The sequence below is a fragment of the Eublepharis macularius genome, chromosome 4 (assembly GCF_028583425.1).
Source record: "Eublepharis macularius isolate TG4126 chromosome 4, MPM_Emac_v1.0, whole genome shotgun sequence".
Lineage (NCBI taxonomy): Eukaryota > Metazoa > Chordata > Lepidosauria > Squamata > Eublepharidae > Eublepharis > Eublepharis macularius.
Genome location: NC_072793.1, coordinates 135,654,579 through 135,681,655, shown reverse-complemented (window position 1 = coordinate 135,681,655; position 27,077 = coordinate 135,654,579). Strand labels below are relative to the sequence as shown.

The window sequence follows — 27,077 nt, the reverse complement described above, 5'->3', positions numbered from 1 at the left end:
AAGATCATCCGGTAATATTCAGTGGCAGAGAGGGAATTCAAACATGGAGTTCCTGGATTCTACCGCAACATCCTTCCTGATCATATATCACAGTGGCTTTCAAAATGGATTCTGTTGCACCTGAGCTTTAAGTACCCTGACAGAGAAATCCTAAGAAGTGTTATTCCAGTTTAAGCCCATTGACTTCAATGGACTTAGACTGGAGTAACTCTTCTTAGGATTGTACTGTGAGCACCGTTATCCTCTAGTTCCTCATTCACAGATATGTACCAAAATGAAGATTGTAGAACTGCCCTTATCTTGGAGTTGCCTTCACAAAGTCACAGCAATGAAACAATCTAAAGAAGGAAATATGTGAACTGCAAGAAATTCCTTGAAATCACTTGCTGAGAAAGCAACACAATGACACTAGACTGAGACAAGAAGAATTAGGAGAGTCTCAAGAATAATATAATCCACTTATTTACAACATTGCAATTTACCAGATTTAATTCTAAATAATTTCTTACAAATTATTGCTATGCCCAATTGCACTTCTTAATAGTGATGATATTGAATAGCGAAGACCATCTCCTTCCATTTGTCCTGGTACACCAACTACAATCCTCAGACAGCTATTTGTTGGCTGTCCCACCACTTAGAATGGCCTGTCTGGCATCAACCAGAGCCCAGTGCTTTTCCATTGTGGCTGCTGCTCTGTGGAAAGAACTCCTTGAGGAGACAAGGGAAGCCCCTCTTGAAGAGCTTCAGCAGGCACTCCGAGGCTTTAAAGGAGGGTGGGGGAGGGTTATCTTCATATCAATGTGGAAAATTTTCTAATGTTTTTGTAAGCTGTCTTGAACTATGAGGAAAGGCAACATATAAATAAGAAAATATTTTCTCTTATCCAGCCTAAATCTGATCAATCACACTGGAGAGCCAGTTTGGGAGTGGCAGGACTCTAATCTGGACAACCAGGTTTGATTCCTCACTCCTCTGTTTGAAGCTAGTTAGGTGACCTTGGGTCAGTCACAGCTCTCTCAGAGCTCTCTCAACTCCACCTACCTCACAGGTTGTCTGTTGTGGAGATAAACATAGCACTGACTTGTTCACCACTCTGAGTGTGGCACTAATCTGTTCTGAAGAGCTTATATAAGCACAATATTATTATTATTTAATCCAAATTACACAATATTTTATTATTCTCTCTCAAGTGTGTGAATCATCTCTACTAGCAAAGTATTATGTTTGAGTTTGATACAATGAAAGGTTTATATATAGTGATTAATTTGTAATTGTCCAAGTCATTTTTTGGACATGTATGTGTAAACTATGTTTATTCCTTCTATCCCAACCCCCTAAATGGATTTTAAAGCATTCAGCTTTCCATTTGACACAGTCATATCATTGTACCTATTTGTCATTGCACTAGTCAAATGAAAAGGAAAATTAGTATTTCCTTTTTGTACGAATTTTGTTGCATTTTATTCTTATTTGAGATTAAAGAAAGCACTTGACACAGGAAGATGAAAATGGAGGAGAAAGTTCAGGATCCAGTTTAGGACCCACCATTATTAAAACTTTACATTAGCTGTTTTGTTAATTAAAAATCTATCATGGAATTGGTTCACTAAAAAAACCAAACTCTTCCAACAGTGCTAAAACTCACAGCAGAATTTTGTTAGGAAGATATATGTAATGAGTGTTTGATGTTTTCCAGATTTGTCCTATGCTTGGATTTTCAATGATAATCCCTTATATGTTCAGGAGGACAATCGGAGATTTGTGTCTCAAGGGACAGGGAATCTGTACATTGCCAAAGTGGAACCCTCTGATGTGGGCAATTACACATGTGTTGTAACTAACATGGAAGCACAACAAAGTGTGCAGGGCCCACCTACACCACTTGTGCTCCGTATTGATGGTAAGCTTTAACAGTACTACTTAATCTAATTTGATTGGTCTTTAACACCATGCATTAGATGTGAAGTGACAATCATTGTAGTCTAATTGGCAGATTGGAATTACTCATTTATCTTAGGCCAATGGTTCATGTAAGTCTGTACTTGGGATCTGGCTGTTGTTGGTAAAATTTAATGAAGGAATTGTGTGAATGAGCAAAAGGGAGCAATTTTAAAAAGGTCTATTCAGAACTGGTGTTGGAGAGTACCTTCAAGTCACAGCTGACTAACGGCAACTCCTGGTGGGGTTTTCATGGAAAGAGACTAACAGAGGCTGTTCGCCATTGCCTGCCTCTACAACCCTGGTCTTCATTGGAATCTCCCATCCAATTATTGACCAAGTCTGAGCCTGCTTAGTTTCTGAGATCTGATAAGATCAGGCTCACCTGGACTATCCTGGTCAGGACCTATTCAGAAGTAAATCCTATATTATACAGAGGGGCTTAGTCCCAAAAAAGTGTCCATAGGATTGCAACCTAAACCACTTAACAAGTTTCCTGGCAGTTTAATTCTTATAACTTCTCCCAAAGAATTTTCAGGATTTTCATTTCAAGTGGTGCTGAACATTTAGAGATTTCTAGTCAATCTTTCACAGATTCATAAGGAAAAGCCTATTAAACCAATTTTTTTGCAGATAGGCCAAAAGTAAACCAAAACAATTTATAACAGAAACAGATATGGTAAAGGAACCCTATTTCTCATATTAATGATATTCTTCCAGGAATGCTTAAATTCAGATGTGACAGGCTTTTATTGTAAAAATCTAAAATGCAAAAAGATAGATCTAATTTAGTCACTAAAGTGCAAGATATCCTTTGTAACAAAACTCTTTAATTAAATGTTCAAGGTTTTTTTTAAAAAAATGGTTTACTTTCATAAGTATAATCACTCAAAGTGCATGCTCAGAGCACATAGCAACAAATGCTAAACCACATTCCATATTGTCTTTTCTCCAGAAACAGTGCATAAATGCATAATGGTTTGTAGGAGGGACAGCATAAGGGGTTATGCTATACTGTAAGGTTCAATTTGTGGAAACAGAATTTGCTTCTTTGGGCCTTCTGCTGACTATCATGATCTTAAGAATTTAGCAGGGTTTAAAAAATGTATATTCTTTGAGTCAATGTCCCTTTCTCTGTTGTCTCTGTTCATAGAATAAGGATACTTACAGTGAAGTCCTAAGCAGTTACTCCAGTCTAAGCCCATTGAAATCCACTTAGGATTTCATTGTTAGAGTTTGATCATACATACATGTATACCACTAGATGCCTCCTATCCATGTCTTGATACACTGCAAGGTGAGAGTCAGCAGACATGAGCATGCTAGCCCTCCCCACCTCCACATGATCACTGAGTTGTCTGAAAAATGTGAACACATGGAGGAAGTGTTCATGCATATGCTCCTTCCCCATGATCAGCAATGCTGGTTTCTGAATGTGGTTAATCACGGGAAGGGGATATGCACATGCTCACTTCTTCTGTATGTTTGCACCATGCATATGACTTGTCTATTGCACAAAGGTGGGGAAGGTCCAGCAAGCTCATGCCTGCTGTCTCTTCCTGATCAGTGAGCTCACACACAGACTAGTCTTGCACAGGGCTTCTATGACTGAGCTCTCATTTACCAACTTAAATTTGAATAACTGCCCCCCCTCACCACTGACTATTCTGTTTTAGGCAATGTCAAGTAACATGGAAGCCCTGCCTGCGGTGTTTGATTAGTGATACTGTGACGTACATCTAAGTTCTCATTGAGTGATGGAAAAATCTGCATGACTCAGTTACAGGAACATGAGAATACATTGCTTAGTTTAACCTGATGGGTCACACAACTTGTGCATGCCTGGCTTATACTGTTGGACCTAAAATAAACAATAGTTAAAAGTATTATTTTTAAAAAAGAAAATAATAGAACACGGTAATTGTGCTACAGCAAAGAATTATAATAATCTATAATAATTTGTGTGATGCTGCAACCAAAAAGTGCTGAGATTAATGACATGTTATCCCAGTTTCTCAAGCCAGAAAATTGCTTATTCTTTTTGTTGTAAGAGATGTAAAGTTGAAGAGAAGTTTGGTATTCCCTTTTGGGTGTTCAGTGCATCTAACTTTGTGATGTTCACAAATCAATCAGATTTAAAGGTTAGAAAGAATACAGTATGCTGCCAGAGGACTGCTAAATGCTGGCCTCTTGATAATCTTGGTCAAGAGATCAAGGAGAACTCACTCATGATTTGATTTGTAGACTTCATATTGGTATCTACAGAGCCATGAAGTTCTCCACAGAGGCCCACTGTTGCTCTCACTGGAAGACACTTATTAGTTACCATGGGAACAAGTAAGGCCACAACTTTATCTTTTACACTGAAATTCTGTTGTAGTAGACAGGTCTGAGTCGCAACTGAAGCATTTGTTGTTTTGATGTTCAACAGGTGTGATGGGAGAGTATGAACCAAAAATTGAAGTACGGTTTCCAGAAACAACATATGCAGCAAAGGGCTCACCTGTTAAATTGGAATGCTTTGCCCTCGGAAAGTAAGGATCTTAATATCTCTTTAAAAAATTGTTTGTTACAATCAAATGATATCATTTTTAAATGGTGAATTGAATAGATATCCAATAGTCAAGGGAATGTTTAAATGTCTGATAATTTAAGAAATTCACATTGGAGAATTCACACTGGAGAAAGGATATGCCATCTCACCAAGGCAGTAATCTGACAAAGCAGACCCTTGATCTTCCATCCTTGTCATGTCATATGGAATGGCTGACTTTCCAAACAACCATTCATTTTTTTTCATTTCTGACTCTGTGTTGTCAACACTGCTTTGTACCTCATTTGAGGAGGAGCTGGTATAAAAATCAAATAAATAAACACTTCCCTAGGAACCAAACCTACACAAATTCCTCCATTCAAAATATGTATATGAATGCAAAACACCAATGTTCTGAAATAATATCAATTAAAATGTTTTTTGTTGTGGCAGCAAATCGAATGATTCAATTTAAGTATGTTAGGCTAACTGCTTCAACTATTTCTGACATCTCATTAAATTCTTCCTATTTGTAAAGCTGATGGCTTTGACACTTGAAAGAAACACACTTGTGTTTCTACATATGAGTTTTATTTCAAGTAAGCCAACCTAGGCAAAGGTAAGAAGAAACAATGCTCAGTCCAAGGTAATTGAGTTTATATTTCCATCTCAGGAGTGGCGGCGGGGGTGGGGGTGGATCTTGTATCATGGCCATAGATCACATGTCATTGAGATAAACAGCAAAATTTTCAATACTCATCATATATTTCTGTAGAATACAAGTTGCATCCAGCCAGCTTTTCATGCAATCCTGCCCAATTTCTGTCCTTATCACATGGCTCCCATTCCAAATTCGTTCTGTCTATTCCGGCCCTAAAATCCCCAGAATAGCCTTTTTTAGTGATCAAAGGGACCCCTCATTCCTTTTCCACCAGCTGAAAAGCTGGCCAGATCTAACCTTATACTGTATTGACTCTACCACAATCATTTTGATGATACTGGGTGAGAATGTGTGTGGTGGGCTTAACTTCACACAAATGTATGCAACTTAATCCCAACAACCCTCTTTAGTGATCCCCACCTGACTGAAGTTAATATCCAGACTTCCTTCCTTCCTTCCTTCCTTCCTTTCTTCCTTCCTTCCTTCCTTCCTTTCTTCCTTTCTTCCTTCCTTCCTTCCTTTAGCAACAACAAACATACATTTGGAGTCCTCCAGTCACATCATTTTAAGCCTTCCATTATTTTAGCCCCTGTAGCCTGGTTCATTCACAGGTCCCCAGTTATTTAACTTGTCCCTCTTCATTTACAAAATTTGCTCTGAGGAGCTCAAGGTGCATACCTTATATCTCTCTTAATATATAAGATAATTATATAAGATATATATATATATAATTAATATATAATTATATATAAGATATATATATATAATTAAGATTATATATTAAGATATATATCTTAATATATAATTAATAAAGTTTTACTCCGATCTTTTTACTGCCTCAGTTTGTCTGCTGCTACTCTTGTTTGACAAACTCATCAAAATTCTTTTACACTGTCCTTCCAGGTATTCCAACACTCTCAAGTAGGTTATAAAATAGACCATTTATCATGTGGATAAAGGAGCAGCTTATTGTGTCTACTGATGTAAAATTTCTGGAAATTTTGAAGACAGGGACAGAGGTTACCATTAAAAATGGAAAAGTGAGGGAGAATGAAATATATGCAATACTTACTTTCCTGTAAAACCTGAATTTATTTTAGCAACATAAAATGCATCACTTATAATTTAGTTAGCATATAAAATTATACTATTGACATATTTATGGAGTTTAAAAGTATTACAGTCTTTGTATTCTATCAAAAATAGAAAATGTACCCAGTACTTGAGAGAAAGTTGCAAACTGCTGCATGCTATACTTAACATAAGTATCTTAATTTTTGCTGTCTGAGATGTGAGGGGGGGAAATGGAAATGAAACAAATTCTGCATTACACTCCCATACAATCACAACATGTAGGAATAATAGCATATTTAAATATCAGGTTATTTATAATACTGACACTCTTTAATAATGTATTGCTATTAAATATATATTAGCATATTAATTGTTGCCAAAAATATTCACATTAAATAAATATATTCTTGAAAATATGTTGTATGTCTCTACAGTGTGCATGCAAATTACCGTTATCTACTGCTATAGATGGTCTTGCATAAAATTTTCATACTACACATTTTGAGTAGAATAAATTAATTAAGATCATACGTTGTGCTATCCACAAGCTTAGTGAAATATTTTAATTTGCCTCTTCACTCTCAATGCACACAATGTTCATATGGAACAAGCCCTAGTGATAGACTTCTTCTGTTTCTGCTTAAAGAATTATCAAAATATGCTAAACTTTCCTTCAGATTCTTAGTCTTCCTGATGCCTGCTCAGGTCAGGTTACTGGAAGTGGTGCAGTAGGGATCTTGACTTCGATGATGGCTGGAGGAGAGCCTGCTGGCCCCCACGAACAGCAAACCACGAACATGTTCGTGAACAGGGCCGTGTTCGTGGTTGTTCATGAGTCCCTGTTTGTGGATGGCAACGAACAACAAACATCACGTTTGGGTTTTTTTTCTGTTCATGCCCATTTCTAGTGTTAACTACAGATTTTAATTACAGCTAATTATCTGGTTTGGCATACAAATTCACTTTCATTTTAGTAATCACCTGAATAGGAGCTGAGTACCTCTTTGCCCAGATGGTTGTTTCTTGATAGGCAGGGTAAATGAAATTGTATGAATTCTATCCAGTTGTAATGAATACAGGGAGAACTGAAGGTAGAACCTTCTTCTGTTCATCACAACTGGCTTTTGTGGGGTGGGTGCTAATGAATAGCAGCAAGCACGCTGGGTGTGTCATGTGATTTGGGTGGTAGCGAGTCACCTGGTTGTTATTGCCAGGCCCAACACCCCTAGAAAGGGCCCTGCCCTACCCTCTGCTCTCTATTGACAGAAACCAAGCCTGGAATGCTGACAAAACTGCATAACCTTTTATCAACTTGGGTTTTTTTTTTTAGCTTCCACTTGATTTCTTTTTTAGATTTCAGATTTTTAAAAAAAACTTGGGGTGTTTTTCAAGTTTGATGATTGCACAAACCAGGAAAGATGATTGCACAAACCAGAAAAACACCAGAAGTTTTTGGCTCCAGTCTCCAGCTTTAATTATATACTTGGCTGGGTTGAAAATAAGATTGATGTGTATGTGAGCATTGTGAGGCACTGTTGTATTTCCACTACCCCCAACGTCAGGGTTCGAGTTTTCCCTAGTGGCTGCTCCTGCCCATAAGTCCACTGTGAAGCAGTTGGCTCAGCTAGGCCTCAGAATAAAGAGGGGAAGAATTGCATCCACCTTGTTCCTCTTTCTCCTTTCCCAGGACATCTCCCTCTCAGACCTCCCTGGTCTGCTAGAACAGTCCCCACATGGCCAAGCTGGCCCAAACTATCTTCTGCTAGTCCTACCCTACATGGGGGAGAGAAGATCCTGGTGGTTCTCACCCAGTCCGGCCTCCTCTCTGCCATGACTAAGCAGGTGTTTTTCAATGTGGCTGCTCTTGCTGTGACTTCCCAGGGGCCAACTTCTGCTGAGTTACCCCTGCCAACTGACTGGCTCACACATCTCTGGCTTAATTTTGGCACTAGGTGGTGATGCTGTAGAGGAATAGTTACCACTGAAGTCAAGGGTAAGTCTGGGTTCATACTCCAACCCAGCCATTCATTTGTTAGCATTTTTGTCAAACTCTGGTGAAAGTTTAACCAACCAACATTTTAATATTAGACAGCAACGCTCACAAAAGGCTGAATATAAACACTATGATTTGAGTCCAGTGACACCTTGGAGACCAACAAAATTTTCAAGGTATAAGCTTTCGAGAGTCAAAGCTCCCTTCTTCAGACAGAAGGGAACTCTGGCTCTTGAAAGCTTGCCCCCTGAAAATCTTGTTGGTCTCTAAGATGTCACTGGACTCTGTTTTCCCTCATCAGAGTAGACAAATCAGATTAAAAAGGTGAATGAAACTCTGAAGTGGAGAGGGGGAAGAAACTGGAGAATTTAACAGCCAACCAACAACAAGGACAATTGGGTTTGGGAGGAAGAAGGGATAGGAGATATCCTAGGCTAGGGAGGGAATCCTGTAAGGACTGAAGTTACTGATTTTTAGTGGGAGGGGGATGGGTGCTATTCCCAGATAAAAAACAGTAAAATGTGCCAAGCTATCTAGAAACTGTATTGTCGAAGGCTTTCACGGCCGGAGAACGATGGTTGTTGTGGGTTTTCCGGGCTGTATTGCCGTGGTCTTGGCATTGTAGTTCCTGACGTTTCGCCAGCAGCTGTGGCTGGCATCTTCAGAGGTGTAGCACCAAAAGATAGAGATCTCTCAGTGTCTGAGAGGACACTGAGAGATCTCTATCTTTTGGTGCTACACCTCTGAAGATGCCAGCCACAGCTGCTGGCGAAACGTCAGGAACTAAAATGCCAAGACCACGGCAATACAGCCCGGAAAACCCACAACAACTATCTAGAAACTGTTATTACATTAAAAACTGATGAAAGCATAACCTTCTAACTCTGAAGTATATGCACCTCCCAACTCCAGTACTGTGTCAGTTAGTAGTCTGAAGTGGGAAGGAATACAAGTCATGCTTACCATTCTGAATAAACCTGTTTGTTTTGTTATCTCTAACGGGACAGGGTAAAAGCCGGAACGAGACGGAACAGGCCGGAACGGGCACTAAAGAAATGCCAGTGCCACAAAAAAGAGGGGGATGTGTTAGAGACACTCCAGAACAATATTTTAGAAATGAAAACTCTGGACTGGCACCCTTCAATTAACCCTTTCCATGCCAAAAAGCTCCCGGAACAGCACAAAACAGCCCGGAACGGGCACTAAAGAAATGCCAGTGCTACAAAAAACAGTGAGATGTATTAGAGACACTCCAGAACAATATTTTAGAAATGAAAACTCTGGACTGCCCCACTTTTATTAACCCATCCCATGCCAAAAAGCTCCCAGAACAGCACAAAACAGCCCGGAACGGGCACTAAAGAAAGGCCAGTGCTACAAAAAACAGTGGGATGTGTTAGAGACACTCCAGAACAATATTTTAGAAATGAAAACTCTGGACTGCCCTGCTTTTATTAACCCGTTACATTTCTTAATGAAATTTAACTCAGTCAGATTAACGATGAAATGCATTCAAGTTACCGTAGCACATATTACAAGGGTAAGTTTCCTGCCTAGATCTTCATGAGATTTCTTTTGGCCAAAACCCTGATCTGCTATTTGGATTACCATTTTTATATATTATCTTATGCAGAAATCTAAGATCTTTTCATATGATAACAAAGATAAATATCAAACCAATCATAATTTAATTCTTTTTTTACTGTTTCCAATCATGTGACATTCTACCTAGCCAAAAGTACCACTATGCCCAGCTGCAAGATAAGAGATATGGATAGTAAAAATGACAAGAAAAGTTACATGACCAGATCATCCTTGGTCTCTGCTAACAATTACAGAACATGTATCTGATACTGTTCACTATTTTTAATTGGCTGTCAAAGATAAAGCACCAGTTATACACCATACTAGAAAAAGAACTACAGTGATGTTCATACAGCGTTATTTAGAATGCATATGTTTCACGAAGTATGTGTTCTAAACCATAATCAGCAGTCTACTGGTTTGAATCCCACTACTGACATGAGCTCAGTAGGTGGCCTTGGGTCAGCCACTCCTCTCAGCCCCAGCTCCATTGTGGGGATAAGAATAACACTAACTTGTTCACTGCTCTGGGTGAGGCACTAATATGTGTAGAAGAGCGGTATATAAGCACAGTTATTATTATTATTTATATTTCCATGACACCATCCCTTGACCTGTGAAATTAAGTATTTTGATAAATATGAAAGTGATACAAAATATAAATGCATTGCATAATGTGTGAGTGTACATATACAAACTTTAAAAATTGTATTGGATAATACCGCAAAGCATGATTACTGAGAAAGCTGCTTTCACTGCTTTCAGTGTGGAGAGCTGCTTGTAGATCAAAACAACCTGACGAGCTGTCTTCATGCAGAGTACACTTGATTCTCTTGGCTTTCAATTCTGCTTTCGTTCAGCATGGGTAAATCAATGTGTCAGCAGTAAACATTTGTATCACTCCTCTCTGAATGACCTTTTAAATTTTACTGCCTATCGTGTCAAAGCAATTAAAATTAACAATACAGTTACTAAGCTGCTAAGATCAATTAATGGCTCTTAGGCTTTATCTATTGATCTAGTGACATCTTCAAAACCCACTGGTAACAGACTATACATACTTCTCTTCTATCCACAATATATACACAAGGATTGATTACATATTCTTATCTTCTAAATTACATATTTAAATGACATATTCTTATCTCCTAAATTAATTAGTCAAACTCTTACATCAAGGATTGGTGACAAGTTGTGGACCGACTATGCTTGGACAGAATGTACACTGAGAATAAATGACATCAAACAAATTGGAAACTAAATAAATCACTTTTATTTAACAAATAAATTTCTTCTGAAGTCTCTTTAGAAATTAAACAATAGAAACAAACTATGTGGCATTCCTAAAATCCACGTGTAGGATGCTATGGAAGTGGTACTTAGAGGGAAATTAATCTCCGTTGCCTCCTGTCATGAAGAGCAAAAAGAAAACATTAGAAATGAAATGATATCTAGAATAAGAAAACTAGAAGATGAACACAAAAAAGGCCACCCAATCTATAAACTTGCTTGCATGAAAATTAGAGGAAAAACCTCCTCACATTCTATACAAGCTATTAAAGGCACCCAGGAAAAACTCCAACTAATTCTGTAAAATTAGCCGATGTATTTGCTGAATACTACCAAACCATTTGTACATCAGACAATCCTGACACTAATCATATTTAAAATTATTTATCATCACAGAAAATTTGGAAAAAAACCTCACAAGAACATAAACAATATCTGGACCAACCAGTCACAACAGAAGATGTTACAGTCACTATCAAATCCTTGAAAAAAATAACAAAGCTTCAGACAGGGATGGATTCCCTGCCAAATTTTTACAAAAAAATACATTCACCTACTTTCAACTCCACTAACTGCCACATGCAACTCTGTTATGTTAGGAGGTAGCATCCCTCTATCTTGGTCAGAGGCTGAAATAGTAGTTACTCCAAAAAAGGACAACCATATTACAAATACTAAATCTTCTCAACCAATACCCTTACTGAATCAAGACCAAAAGATCTTTACAAGCATATTTGCCAAAACATTGTCTAAATTTAAATAACCAACTACATTCACCTTGACCAGACAATACACGTAACACTTTAATTAATTTCTGTGAAGCATACAAAACCCCTGCATTACTTCTGGCCTTTGATATAGAGAAGGCATTTGATTAAGTGGAAATACCATATCTAAAACTTTTACTTCAAAAAATGGGTTTTGGCGACCAATTCTAAAATGCCATTAATGCTCTTTATCTTTCTCCAAGAGCTACAGTTAGGACTAACAATGTACATTCAATAGATATCCATATAGCAAGGGGAACTAGACAAGGCTGTCCCCTTTCCCCATTTCTGTTTGCCATAACTATAGACAGGGCCAATGCTACCATTAGACCAACTAGGCAGCCGCCTTAGGCACAGACCTCAAGAGGGGCATCGTTTTATACAGATTACTTTCTTGAAAAAAATGCAACTGAGAAAACCTATTGAGCACCCCCTAAATGGTCCTGTCCACAGACATCAAGCAGCTCAAAAGCTCACCATAACTTTATTTATTTATTTATTTATTTATTTGATGTATACCCTGCCCTCCCCACAGATGGGCTAAGGGTTGCTAACAACATTAAAAAATACATTAAAATCACAGAAACATAAAACCAATAATATTTTATTAAATGATTAAAATAGCCCAGGAGCAGGCTATTTAAACAAATATTGGGAGTCTGTATACAGGCATGGCAGATGGCTGAGGGCAGCTCCAGAAAAAATGGTGGTCTTAGATGGAAGAAGAAGGACACTCACTGGCACTCAGCCAAAGGCCCTGCAAAACTGTAACAGGTCCCACAGGGTCCAGATCTCCAGCAGGAGAGCATTCCACCAGGCCAGGGCCAGGGCAGAAAAAGCACTCACCCTGGTTGAGGCCAGATGGATGTCCTTTGGGCCAGGGACCACCAGGAGTTGCTTGTCTGCAGAGCACAACACCCTGCAGGGGACGTAATGGAAGAGGCGGTCCCGCAGGTATGGAGGTCCCAGTCCATGAAGGGCTTTAAATACCAAGGTTAACACCTTGAACCAGATCTGGAACTCCACTGGAAGCCAGTGCAGCTGGCACAGCACATGATGAATGTGCGCTTGGATGGGCGTTCCAGTAAGTACGCGTGCCGCTGCATTCTGGATCAGCTGTAACTTCCGGGTCAGGCCCAAGGGCAGTCCAGGATAGAGTGAGTTGCAGTAGTCTAGCCTGGAGGTGACCGTTGCATGGATTACTGTGGCCAGGTCCTGGGGTGAAAGATAGGGCGCCAGTTGCCTGCCCTGTTGAAGATGAAAAAAGGCAGACCTGGCAACAGTCATGACCTGGGCCTCCATTGAAAGTGTAGCATCCAAGGTCACACCCAGACTCCTCACCATCAGAGAAGGTTTCAATTGTACCCCATCAACAGCTCGGAGCCGGTTCCCAGCTCGATTGCCCCATGATCCAGACACAGAACCTCTGTCTTCAGGGGATTCAATTTCAGGCGACTCTGATGTAACCATACCGTCACAGCCTCAAGACCCTTGACCAAGGAATCCAAAGCAAGATCGGACTGGCCATCTGTAATGATTCCAAGTAAATGTGTGCATGTATCTTTAAATGCTTGATGAGATAGGTGAAGAGTGGGGGGTGAAGGAGATGGATGAGTGAGTGATATGTGTCAGGCTATGGCATTCCAGACTTGATAGTCTGTTTCACTCCCTTCTGCAAGAAGACGAGGTCTTTTGATTTCAAAAGGTTTATTGTGAAAGACAGCATTCAAGCCCAGATGTGCATATTCCAGGATTAGAGATCCTGGCCGAGCAAAGCATTGCTAGGAATGAATCATAGAGCAAAGGTTGTTACATTTCACACTCCCGGAGCCCAGCCTCCCCCCCCCCCGAGTTCATACAGCAAAACTTCTCAGAGGTGCGCTGAGCTGGCCAAGGTCGAAACAGCAGATAAGACAGGATCCTTTCCCATGGAATCAGCTCCTTGCAGGTATTGCCTGGAGGGAAAGAAGTCTAAACACTACACGATTAAATATGGCGTTACTTAGGTTAAAACAGTTTCTGACAATATGATTGGTTGAGGACTGAGAGGGTGGGTGGAGTGAATGCAGTTTGAGACTGAGAGTAGAGAAAAAATTTTTAGTCAGAAGAAAGCAGGCTAGCTGTATGCTGCCTGAATATGTTGAAGTGTTTATGAGAGAAATATAACCTGTGTGGAACCTGAACTGAGCATGTTTGTGAAAGGACACTCAGTCAGGGAAAGAGAGGCCAGCTGTGTGAATGAGAGTAAATGAAGTAACTTTAAGAACCGAGAACTACGTTTATGAAACCGATACGCTTCTCGAATAAATAAAAGCTTATTTTTGTTTTGCTATATCCCAGTGTAGCTGTCATTGCTATATCCCATTCCTATCTTCAGGGCCACATAGAACCACGAAGGAGCCTGACGCTTAGGAACGTTACCAAAGGGAAAATTTAAATAAAATATCTTGGAATAAAATATTCCGGGTGGCAGCAGACTACCCAGAGGGTTAAGGGATAGATTAAAAGAAAAATCTACCCTAAAGAAAGGTCATAACACCATCCATCAGCAGATAGAGCTGAGTGTCATCCGCATACCAGTGACAACCTAGCCCAAAGCTGCGGGCTAACGGAGCAAGGGGGCACATATAGATGTTAAATAGCATCGGGGAAAGAATCGCCCCCTGAGGGATGCCACATACCAAAGAATGGTAAGCAGACATCTGTTCCCTGAGTGCCACCCTCTGTCCTAGATTGTGAAGGAAGGAGTTCAGCCATTGCAGGGCTGTTCCACGAATCCCCACATCGGCAAGGCAATGGGTCAGAAGATTATGACCTGGCCACAGGACCTGGCCACAGTAATCCATGCAACGGTCACTTCCAGGCTAGACTACTGCAACTCACTCTATCCTGGACTGCCCTTGGGTCTGACCCGGAAGTTACAGCTGATCCAGAATGCAGCGGCACGCATCCTTACCGGAACGCCCATCCAAGCGCACATTCATCATGTGCTGTGCCAGCTGCACTGGCTTCCAGTGGAGTTCCAGATCTGGTTCAAGGTGTTAACCTTGGTATTTAAAGCCCTTCATGGACTGGGACCTCCATACCTGTGGGACCGCCTCTTCCATTACGTCCCCTGCAGGGTGTTGCACTCTGCAGACAAGCAACTCCTGGTGGTCCCTGGCCCAAAGGACATCCATCTGGCCTCAACCAGGGTGAGGGCTTTTTCTGCCCTGGCCCTGGACTGGTGGAATGCTCTCCCGCTGGAGATCTGGGCCCTGTGGGACCTGTTACAGTTTTGCAGGGATTGTAAAACGGAGATGTTATGCTGGGCCTTTGGCTGAGTGCCAGCGAGTGTCCTTCTTCTTCCATCTAAGACCACCATTTCTTCCGGAGCTGCCCTCAGCCATCTGCCATGCCTGTATACGGACTCCCAATATTTGTTTAAATAGCCTGCTCCTGGACTATTTTAATTATTTTTTAAAAAATATTATTGATTTTATGTTTCTGTGATTTTAATGTTTTTTTAATGTATTTTTAATGTTGTTAGCCACCCTTAGCCCATCTGTGAGGAGGGCAGGGTATACATCAAATAAACAAACAAACAGACAAACAAACAAACAAACAAATAAATAAATAAATAAATACATACATAAATAAAAATAAAAAAGTTACGGTGAGCTTTTGAGCTGCTTGATGTCTGTGGACAGGACCATTTAGGGGGTGCTCAATAGGTTTTCTCAGTTGCATTTTTTTCAAGAAAGTAATCTGTTTAAAACTATGCCCCTCTTGAGGTCTGTGCCCAAGGCGGCTGCCTAGTTGGTCTAATGGTAGCATTGGCCCTGTCTATAGTTATGGCAAACAGAAATGGGGAAAGGGGACAGCCTTGTCTAGTTCCCCTTGCTATATGGATATCTATTGAATGTACATTGTTAGTCCTAACTGTAGCTCTTGGAGAAAGATAAAGAGCATTAATGGCATTTTAGAATTGGTCGCCAAAACCCATTTTTTGAAGTAAAAGTTTTAGATATGGTATTTCCACTTAATCAAATGCCTTCTCTATATCAAAGGCCAGAAGTAATGCAGGGGTTTTGTATGCTTCACAGAAATTAATTAAAGTGTTACGTGTATTGTCTGGTCAAGGTGAATGTAGTTGGTTATTTAAATTTAGACAATGTTTTGGCAAATATGCTTGTAAAGATCTTTTGGTCTTGATTCAGTAAGGGTATTGGTTGAGAAGATTTAGTATTTGTAATATGGTTGTCCTTTTTTGGAGTAACTACTATTTCAGCCTCTGACCAAGATAGAGGGATGCTACCTCCTAACATAACAGAGTTGCATGTGGCAGTTAGTGGAGTTGAAAGTAGGTGAATGTATTTTTTTGTAAAAATTTGGCAGGGAATCCATCCCTGTCTGAAGCTTTGTTATTTTTTTCAAGGATTTGATAGTGACTGTAACATCTTCTGTTGTGACTGGTTGGTCCAGATATTGTTTATGTTCTTGTGAGGTTTTTTTCCAAATTTCCTGTGATGATAAATAATTTTAAATATGATTAGTGTCAGGATTGTCTGATGTACAAATGGTTTGGTAGTATTCAGCAAATACATCGGCTAATTTTACAGAATTAGTTGGAGTTTTTCCTGGGTGCCTTTAATAGCTTGTATAGAATGTGAGGAGGTTTTTCCTCTAATTTTCATGCAAGCAAGTTTATAGATTGGGTGGCCTTTTTTGTGTTCATCTTCTAGTTTTCTTATTCTAGATATCATTTCATTTCTAATGTTTTCTTTTTGCTCTTCATGACAGGAGGCAACGGAGATTAATTTCCCTCTAAGTACCACTTCCATAGCATCCTACACGTGGATTTGAGGAATGCCACATAGTTTGTTTCTATTGTTTAATTTCTAAAGAGACTTCAGAAGAAATTTATTTGTTAAATAAAAGTGATTTATTTAGTTTCCAATTTGTTTGATGTCATTTATTCTCAGTGTACATTCTGTCCAAGCATAGTCGGTCCACAACTTGTCACCAATCCTTGATGTAAGAGTTTGACTAATTAATTTAGGAGATAAGAATATGTCATTTAAATATGTAATTTAGAAGATAAGAATATGTAATCAATCCTTGTGTATATATTGTGAATAGAAGAGAAGTATGTATAGTCTGTTACCAGTGGGTTTTGAAGATGTCACTAGATCAATAGATAAAGCCTAAGAGCCATTAATTGATCTTAGCAGCTTAGTAACTGTATTGTTAATTTTAATTGCTTTGACACGATAGGCAGTAAAATTTAAAAGGTCATTCAGAGAGGAGTGATACAAATGTTTACTGCTGACACATTGATTTACCCATGCTGAACGAAAGCAGAATTGAAAGCCAAGAGAATCAAGTGTACTCTGCATGAAGACAGCTCGTCAGGTTGTTTTGATCTACAAGCAGCTCTCCACACTGAAAGCAGTGAAAGCAGCTTTCTCAGTAATCATGCTTTGCGGTATTATCCAATACAATTTTTAAAGTTTGTATATGTACACTCACACATTATGCAATGCATTTATATTTTGTATCACTTTCATATTTATCAAAATACTTAATTTCACAGGTCAAGGGATGGTGTCATGGAAATATAAATAATAATAATAACTGTGCTTATATACCGCTCTTCTACACATATTAGTGCCTCACCCAGAGCAGTGAACAAGTTAGTGTTATTCTTATCCCCACAATGGAGCTGGGGCTGAGAGGAGTGGCTGACCCAAGGCCACCTACTGAGCTCATGTCAGTAGTGGGATTCAAACCAGTAGACTGCTGATTATGGTTTAGAACACATACTTCGTGAAACATATGCATTCTAAATAACGCTGTATGAACATCACTGTAGTTCTTTTTCTAGTATGGTGTATAACTGGTGCTTTATCTTTGACAGCCAATTAAAAATAGTGAACAGTATCAGATACATGTTCTGTAATTGTTAGCAGAGACCAAGGATGATCTGGTCATGTAACTTTTCTTGTCATTTTTACTATCCATATCTCTTATCTTGCAGCTGGGCATAGTGGTACTTTTGGCTAGGTAGAATGTCACATGATTGGAAATAGTAAAAAAGAATTAAATTATGATTGGTTTGATATTTATTTTTGTTATCATATGAAAAGATCTTAGATTTCTGCATAAGATAATATATAAAAATGGTAATCCAAATAGCAGATCAGGGTTTTGGCCAAAAGAAATCTCATGAAGATCTAGGCAGGAAACTTACCCTTGTAATATGTGCTACGGTAACTTGAATGCATTTCATCGTTAATCTGACTGAGTTAGATTTCATTAAGAAATGTTAGGAAACTTAATTCTTGTTGTGTTCATCTGTTCTATTTTTCTATGTTTTATTTAAATAAACATTTATATTTTGATACCTCACGTAATGAAAACGACTAGCGTTTGTTAATGAAAGAAGCCATTAAACTCTTAGGAGGAGTCTGTCTCCTGGTTGGGAGAGTGCAACAAAAACATACATCCCGTTTATTTTGTACTGAAAAGCAGTTTCTCTAAAACAGAGAAACGTGTTTTCAGTTCTCACGTGAAGGTTTCAAGCTGCTCAGGATTTAAGATAAAACCTTCAAACCATCTCTACCGAGTATTTAATACTTTTTACTTAATGTTTAAAAGTTATGTTTAATATTTATGCCTAATATGATTATAGAAGCAATACTGTTTGAATTATCTATAAATTTATTTGAGTTGGATTGTTAGTAAAATTACAATTTTATGAAATTTTTACCATTTTATAACATTACAACTTTGTACCAAAAAAGTTTTGCATGTAGAAGAGGTTGCCAAAAATAAAATTCCCCATCCCCATCCCCAGACAAAGGCAAAGGCAAAAGGCAAAAGGCAAAGGCAAAGGCAGCCAGGCCCCCGGGGTTCGCGGCTGCGCTGCTCCCCCCGACACCCCCCCGCCTCCCCCCCCACCAATCCTTGCCTTTTGAGTGCTGACATCTACAATGGATGCCCTGGCTCCATTTTTTGGGGTTCACCAACCCACACTTTACAAACCAGTGGGTGAAGAAGACATCGTTTGTGCATGTTATCTACCTACCTCTTTGTGGCTGCATGGCAGACAGATGTTTGGGATATAAACTTCCCTGTGTCCCAAATACCTGGCTCCAGGTCACAGCGTTAGCAAATATGAATGCTGTGCTGTCACAGGATGGCATTGTCAATGATATCAAAAGGCACTAAGAAGTACAGGAAAACAAACAAGGATGCAGTTTCCAAATAAGAGGATCAGTGTAGGGCATTCATCAGGGCAACAAATGATCTTAGTCTGCCATGATGAGGGCAACAATCAGACTGAAATGGATCATCTTTATGGGGGTGGACAGGGTTGCCAAAGAAGCCATGGAAAATGGTTCTTCACCATTGGTCCCATCCCTCTTCCATCAACACTGCCTCATCTGGAGGAGATCCAACAGATAATGGGCTAATATGCAAGTACAAGCCAGCAGCAGGAGGCAGCACCACAGTGAAGCCAAGGACTATTGCTGCCTGTCTCCCTCGGCTCGTCTTTGCCTCACTTGCCTCATCATTGGTCATCTGTGGCTGGTGTCTCTGATCAAGAGGGATCACTGATGGGGCAACTGAGGCAAAGGCAAGCCAAGTGAGGAGGATAGGCAGCAGCTGCAGCACCAGGCTTTTCTGCACCACTAGACCACTGGCTGATTCTTGCCTAGCCAGCCTTATTGGCCCTCCTGGCTGCCTGGGCTCTGACGTGTGTGTGTTGTGTGCAGACAAGTGGTACCCCAGACCACCATCCCACAGGAAATTTTCTCCTAGAGGCCATAATGGCAAACCTGATCTTGCTTAGAAGCCCTTTATCTGTTACATTCTAGAGTATGATATTTGCTGCTTCACCATCCTCAGCCTCCCCAGTCTTACAGTTGCTGACTCCTGCTTGTGCCAGCAGATTTAGGGGTAATATCAGAGGATGGTGTGGTTTAGGAAGGAAAGGAACCTCGGTGGCATATAATGTCATAGAGTCCTCCCTCCAAAGCAGCTATTCCAGGGGAGTTGATCTCTCTTATCTGGAGATCAGCTGTAAATCCAGGAGAACTCCAGGCTCTATCTGGAGGTTGCAACCTTACCCAGTCTCCTTCTCTTCAAATCAGCTCTGCTGTTCCCTCCTGTATGCTTGAACCGTCTCTCCAAGCACCTGCTGACACTTTAGTCAAAACCCTCTTCAGATACCAATACTTCATGCAGCTTTCCAACCAAGCTGTCACGAATTTTTGCATCACTGATTTTGTTCACATTAATCCACTGTTCACTGTACAAATGCACACACCCTTCGCATCATTTTTGCACTCACCTTCATTTTGACCCTCTAACTGAATTGGTCTATGGGAAGCAATCCTTAAAGTGGATTCCCTTTTTTGGTTTATTATATATATTAATCGGACATCTCTTAATTTTTTTTTCAAATAAATAAACAAATAAATAACTGAAAAAATAGGACATATTTTTTTATTGTTACTTGGAGCATCCAGCCAGGTAACTCCTCTTCGCCTGAGGCTAAGTCCCAGGCTACCAACAGATAATTGTTGGGGTGGAGGGAAGCGAAAAACATGGTCTGGGTGTGCTTTCAGTCCCGAGTCTGCAGAAAACTGCAGTCTGTTTTGTGCAGTTCCGTGAGCATATTGGCATAGAAAGGGTTAATTGAAGGGTGCCAGTCCAGAGTTTTCATTTCTAAAATATTGTTCTGGAGTGTCTCTAACACATCCCACTGTTTTTTGTAGCGCTGGCCTTTCTTTAGTGCCCGTTCCGGGCTGTTTTGTGCTGTTCCGGGAGCTTTTTGGCATGGAACGGGTTAATTGAAGGGTGCCAGTCCAGAGTTTTCATTTCTAAAATATTGTTCTGGAGTGTCTCTAACACATCCCACTGTTTTTTGTGGCACTGGCATTTCTTTAGTGCCCGTTCCGGGTTGTTTTGTGCCGTTCCGGTAGCTTTTTGGCATGGAATGGGTTAATTGAAGGGTGCCAGTCCAGAGTTTTCATTTCTAAAATATTGTTCTGGAGTGTCTCTAACACATCCCACTGTTTTTTGTGGCACTGGCATTTCTTTAGTGCCCGTTCCGGGCTGTTTTGTGCTTTTCCGGGAGCTTTTTGGCATGGAACGGGTTAATAAAAGCAGGGCAGTCCAGAGTTTTCATTTCTAAAATATTGTTCTGGAGTGTCTCTAACACATCCCCCTCTTTTTTGTGGCACTGGCATTTCTTTAGTGCCCGTTCTGGCCTGTTCCGTCTTGTTCCGGCTTTTACCCTGTCCTATCTATGACTTTTGTATGATCTTCAACCCAGAGTGCCTACTATTCTCTGTAGATGTATTGTCGAAGGCTTTCACGGCCGGAGAACGATGGTTGTTGTGGGTTTTCCGGGCTGTATTGCCGTGGTCTTGGCATTGTAGTTCCTGACGTTTCGCCAGCAGCTGTGGCTGGCATCTTCAGATGTGTAGCACCAAAAGACAGAGATCTCTCAGTGTCACAGTGTGGAAAAGATGGGTTTGATTTGATTGTTTGCTCCTGTGTTTGCTTGTCTTATCTCCTTTTCTCCTTTTGCAGATCTCTAGTATAAATTCCATAACTACCTGCTCCCTTATTGATTGCAGATTCAAATCTTACCCACTTATCCCCTTTCCTCCATTCTAGCTCCATCAATGCTTTCACCTGAAATGCATCATAATAAGCTTGCAAATGTGGGAGTCCCCATCCTAAATCATCTTGGGGCATATATATCAATTTTTTTGAGATTCTTGCTTTTTTCCGGCTGAACACCCAATTTTTAATATTTTCATCCCATTTCCCTATATCTTTCTGGCCAAGTTCTATTGGGAGTTCCTGAAGTAGGTATAACATCTTTGGTAATATAAACATTTTAACTGCTCTTATTTTCCCTAAAATACTCAAATGTTTATTCTTCCAGTCCTTCAATTTCTTTGTTATCTTTGTCCAAACCTTATTATAATTGATTTTTTGTAGCTTCTCTGTTTCTAGCAAGATATACTCCTAAATATTTAATTTTACTTACTCCTGAATTCATCCCCGTTAGAACTAATATCTCTCTTTTAGTTTCCCTATCTACATTAAGAAACATTATTTCAGATATCTTAATATTGACACCAAGCCCCGAGCTTGACTTGAAATCTTCTAAAATAACTAGCAGTTCTTTTATTGCCTGTAGCGGATTACTTATTGTCAGCAGAATATCATCCGCAAAAAGATTTCCTTCCTTACCTATTCGAAATCCCTGAATTCTACCACTATTTCTAATCCTATCTGCTAGGGGTTCCATTGCTAATGCAAATAGGATCGGGGATAATGGGCAACCTTGCTTTACTCCTCTCTGGATTGAAATTTCTCTAGTATGTCTATCGTTTATTCTAATAACTGCTTTACCACCCCTATAAATTTCCCTTATAGTATTTAGGAACGGTCCAGTAAAACCAAATTTCTCCAATACCTGCATTAAATAATTATGATTTAAGGTGTCAAACGCCTTATAAACGTCTAATTTTAGCAGAGCTAGGGTTTTCTTTTCTTTACCAAACAAAACATTTAATATATTTCTCAATGGATGGGCTATAAATCTATTCTTGACAAAACCATATTGATCTTCCTTAACTAGTTTTGGTAAGTGTTTTTCCAATCTATTAGCTAGAACTTTTGCGAATATTTTGTAATCTTGATTCAATAAACTAATTGGCCTATAAGAATTTGTATCTAAAGGGTCTCTCTGGGGTTTTAGAATTGGAAGGATCTCAGCTTTCTTCCATGAATCTGGCATTTTACCTTCTTTTAATATATAGTTAAATAATCTTTGCATTTCTGGTATCAGAAACTCCGCCATTTCTTTATAATATTCTGCAGTGAATCCGTCTAAACCAGGGGATTTTCTATTTTTTAGACCCTTTAATACTTCTGCTATTTCCTGTTGTGTGATATCTTTATTCAGGCTCTCCCTCTGTTCTGTCGTTAAATTGTTGTCTAACTATTCATCAAATTTTTGATTTTCTCCAGATTTAAATAACTGTTGAAAATTTAGCAAATTCCTCTCTTATCTGAGTATTTTTAAAAAGCTGTTTATCCCCATCCCCCTTGATGCATCCAATTTTTTGCTTTTCCTTCCTTGTCTTTAAGTAATTGGCAATTCTTTTCATTGTATTTATATTGATTCTGTGATATTCATTTTTCACTAATATTTCTTTCTTCCACATAGATAAAGAGTCTAAATTCTCTAGCTCTTTTTAAAGTTTTTTTAGGAGTTCTTGAGTCTGTCTACTGTAATTTTCCTGCAATTCTTTTTGTTTTTGTATAATTTTGCTTACTTTCCTGCTTCTTTCCTTATTGTTTTCCCTTCTAATTCTAATTTCTTTAGCAATATAAACTCCCCTTATGACTGCCTTAGCAGCATCCCAGAGCACTTCTTCCGTAACTGAGTTCCTATTTTCTCTAAAATAGAGCTCTATATCTCTTCTTAAGTCCATCCAATCCTTTTCTGTTAACGGCATATTAGCCTTATATTTCCAAATATTCTCTTTCTGGTCTTTGCTTAATTTGAGTTGCGCTATCAAAGGGGCATGATCCGAAATCCATATAGGTTATTGTTTTCACCACCTCCGTTTCATTTGTTTCCTTTATCAAGATGTAGTCTATATATGAAAAAGTCTTAGATCTATTAGAAAAATATGTAGGTTGTGGTGTTTTCCCTCCATAAGTAAATGGGTCCTTCAATTTCCATTTCTTAAGTTTCAAAGTTTTACTTTTCTTAAAGTCATAATTAACATCTCCTGCTACAACCAATTCCCCTTCGTAGAAATTCTGTAATTTCTGAAATACTTTATTTAAAAAACTTACTTGACCTGTATTTGGTGCGTATATAGAAGCTATTGTAAACTTCCTGTTGTTCAGCTTGAATTTCAAAAAAACATATCTCCCTTCTGAATCAAATATTTGAACTAAAACTTGTATCTTTAAACCTGAGTGTATAAGGATAGCTACCCCTCTTGCCTTTTTAGTTCCTCTTGCCTCCACCTTTGTTTCCCATAATGGGGAATTCAGCAAAGGTTTCTTATCTTTTTTGCCTTTATGGGTTTCCTGTAGGCATACTATATTTATTCCCTGTTTTTTGATCAATTTTTTTAATCTGTACCTCTTTAGACCAGAAGCCAATCCATTTATATTCAAAGAAAGTAATTTAATTATCTCAATCATTCTCTTTTGTAAATTTGATATATGTGTGCTCATTTCTGTCCTTTCTTACTTTGATGGTCACCCCCATTCCCCTTCCCCCTTCCCGAAGAGCCTCCCGTAAGGGGTATACAAGTGACATACGCCTCCTGACCTCTTCGTTGCTTAATTGAGGGCCGCGTTCCCATCCCCTCCTCCCTTATTATTTAGTTTAAGCATGTTTCAATAGAAGCCACCTTGCTTATTTAATATTTTATCCATTCTCAAGAAAAAAATCAAAAATAAATTTAACATCAGTGCTATATCTTCAGACAGAGCCTTATTATAAAGTACCAGATGTAACCTAAGGGCGACTAGTGTCTTTTCTCAAGCGCTTTGGCTTGCTTTGTAATTACTGGCTTGACCCCCCTTCTTCTTCTTTGGTGCTAGTTGTAGTAATGTCAAAAGCTTCCTGTTGCTCAGATTCTTGATCCTCCATGTTTTCTGGTTCTAATGATGCCGTACTAATTCCCAGTCTCTCCATCATTCTCCTTGCCTCTTCTGGGTTTTTTGCACGTAGGAGTTTACCTTCTCTAAATACCAAAATTACCGCTGGGTATCCCCATGTAAACAATATTCCACTGTCAAAGAGTCTTTGAGTATAAGGTTTTAACAATGCTCTTTGCTGCAGCATCTCTGGAGAAAGGTCCTGTCTAATTATCACTTTAGAGCCATTAAACTGTAGGTCCTTCTGGCTTTTTAGCCTTTTATAAACTCCGTCTCTTGTTTTCTCTCTTGCAAATGCCATAACAATGTCTCTTGGCTTTGCTCCCAGACCAGGTTTGGGACGGAGAGATCTGTGTGCTCTTTCTATTTCCTCCGGGCCAATTTTTATTTCATGTTGTTCAAACCATTCAGTTAGCCTTGCTTCCAGATCAGTCTTTAAGATATCTTCAGGAATGCCAGATAAACGAATGTTTCTCCTCCTTTGATGGTCGTTTACAGAAGCTAATCTGCTAGTCAGTTGCTTAATTTTGGCCTCATTAGCTTCAGCTTTCTGGGCTGCCTTGTCAGCAGTATTTTTTATGCTCTTAATTTCTAAGGCCATCTGTTTCAAGTCTTTCTTGAGGGCCTTAATATCACCCCTAACATTCTGTTCTGAGGTAGTGATAAGCTGCGTTAAATCTTTCAACTCTTTTTTAGTCGCCATTTTACACTTCTTTCCTTCTCTCCCAGCCCACGCCTAGGGAGTATAGAAGCAAAAGATATCTCTCACCTCCAAAGGCTCACAGAGAATACAACCTCTCTGGTTCTCTGGCACTTTTTCCACAGATGTTTCAGACTGTTTTTCAAAGTTTATCTCTCTTCTTGGCAGCTTAATAACAAATTTCTCCGGGAGGCAGTTTTGGGAGTGTCTTAACCGGATCGACGCATGCGCAGTTCCCCCCATTACTGAGCAAATCCATCAGCTAGAGTGAACCATAAACAAATGTTTGCCATCTGGAAAGAAAGGTTCCCTGATTCTGATGTAATGGAGCTGCAATTGTTTGACCAAAGATGCTTCATAATGGGAAACAAGATTTTCTCAGATATTGAAATTGAAGAAATATGAAGAAAAACAACTGAACTAGAAGACCAAAATATAAGTGAAGGAAGAAATGGAAGAAGAAGGAGGTGAAACAGTGGGATCGGAAACAGTGAGACTTTTGCCTCAAGCCAATATTCACAACATGGCAGAAGAACATCCCATTTTAACAGAGAAGCAAGAAGATGTAAGAAGGAGAACTTTGGAAACAATGGCTAGCATGGAGTCTGAGTCAGGACCAAAAAATCCAAGCCCAAACATCTGCTGGCCTGTGATGACATCTAATTGTCATCATTGTCATCATCGTCATCATCATCATCAATCATCATCATCATCATCTGTATAGTTTCATGATCATACCAGGTGTTTAATCTTATATGCTCCTCTAGATGCCTTTGACCTATTAATTTGTTTTGAAATATGAGCTAAAACTGAAAAAAATTACATTGCAAATCTATTTTCTAGTATAAAAATATATAATTTTCTAGTATAAAAATGTATAAAAATAATTAAGAAATGATTTTGTTACCAGCCATGTTGTTTTTTTCCAATTATGTCTCAGAAATTCCAATTGCATGTTTTCTTTCATATTTTAGTTTTTATTGTGACTTTTCTAGAATTGTATCGTGGCAAAATATTTCATTTACAATTACGTTGCTTTGCTTTAAAATAACTATGCAAAATAGTAACCATTTTTCACAAAGTTTTTTTTTTCTTTAACGAAGTTTCCTGGTATGTTTTAAATGACCTGTAAAGAAAAGATAGGCCAATCACTCCAATGCTATTTCAGTCCTGTCTTCTTCTCATTCCTTGTTATGAGTGAAAACACAAATTGTGCGCATTATCTGTTAGCGGGATTAGTTTCAAAAGCTGAAGGTCAAAGGATTAATTTAGCTTTTGCTGTCTTTTATATTATTTGACAGGAGAAGACACAATTATAGTGAAGTACCTGACAGAACAAAGACCAATTAGGGAACGGGGAAAAAAAAGATTTAACTAAATTACTACCACAGCAGAGTTTGAAAGGGAAAGCAACTGTTTGTCATTGTAGACCACAAAAATCACAGTTTGAGCTCAATTTGCAAATACTTGAGTGAATAGGAATCAATTTTAAATTAACCTAGTCACCTAACCAAAGGAATGTTAGTTGAGTAATTGTATTAGCTTTAGTCAATTAATCATTTAATTAATCAATTAAATTTGCATGGTTTTACATATGAATAACCGAAGTAATTCTGAACAAAGAAATCCTGGATCAGGCTGCCAGAAAAGAACTTCCCCAGATTTTTACCATTCCCCAGTGGCTCAGAACAACTTTATACATTCAAAATCTGTAGATCTGCTCATATTCATATTGCAAGGGCTTTGTATAAATGCATCCTTAAAATATGGTTGAACTATCCACAGATCTCTACTAACTGTTGCTCTCTCTGGAATTAGATGTGTGGGAGGGATTACAT

At 39.0% G+C, this 27,077-nt stretch overlaps 1 protein-coding gene across 1 annotated transcript in view; it reads left to right on the top strand.

Moving 5' to 3' along the window:
• CNTN6 (contactin 6) overlaps positions 1 to 27,077 on the top strand; it is a 232,121-nt gene that overhangs the window by 50,725 nt on the left and 154,319 nt on the right. Inside the window, 2 exon segments of the mRNA XM_054977138.1 lie at positions 1,700 to 1,903; positions 4,373 to 4,475. Coding sequence (XP_054833113.1) covers positions 1,700 to 1,903; positions 4,373 to 4,475 — 307 coding nt within the window.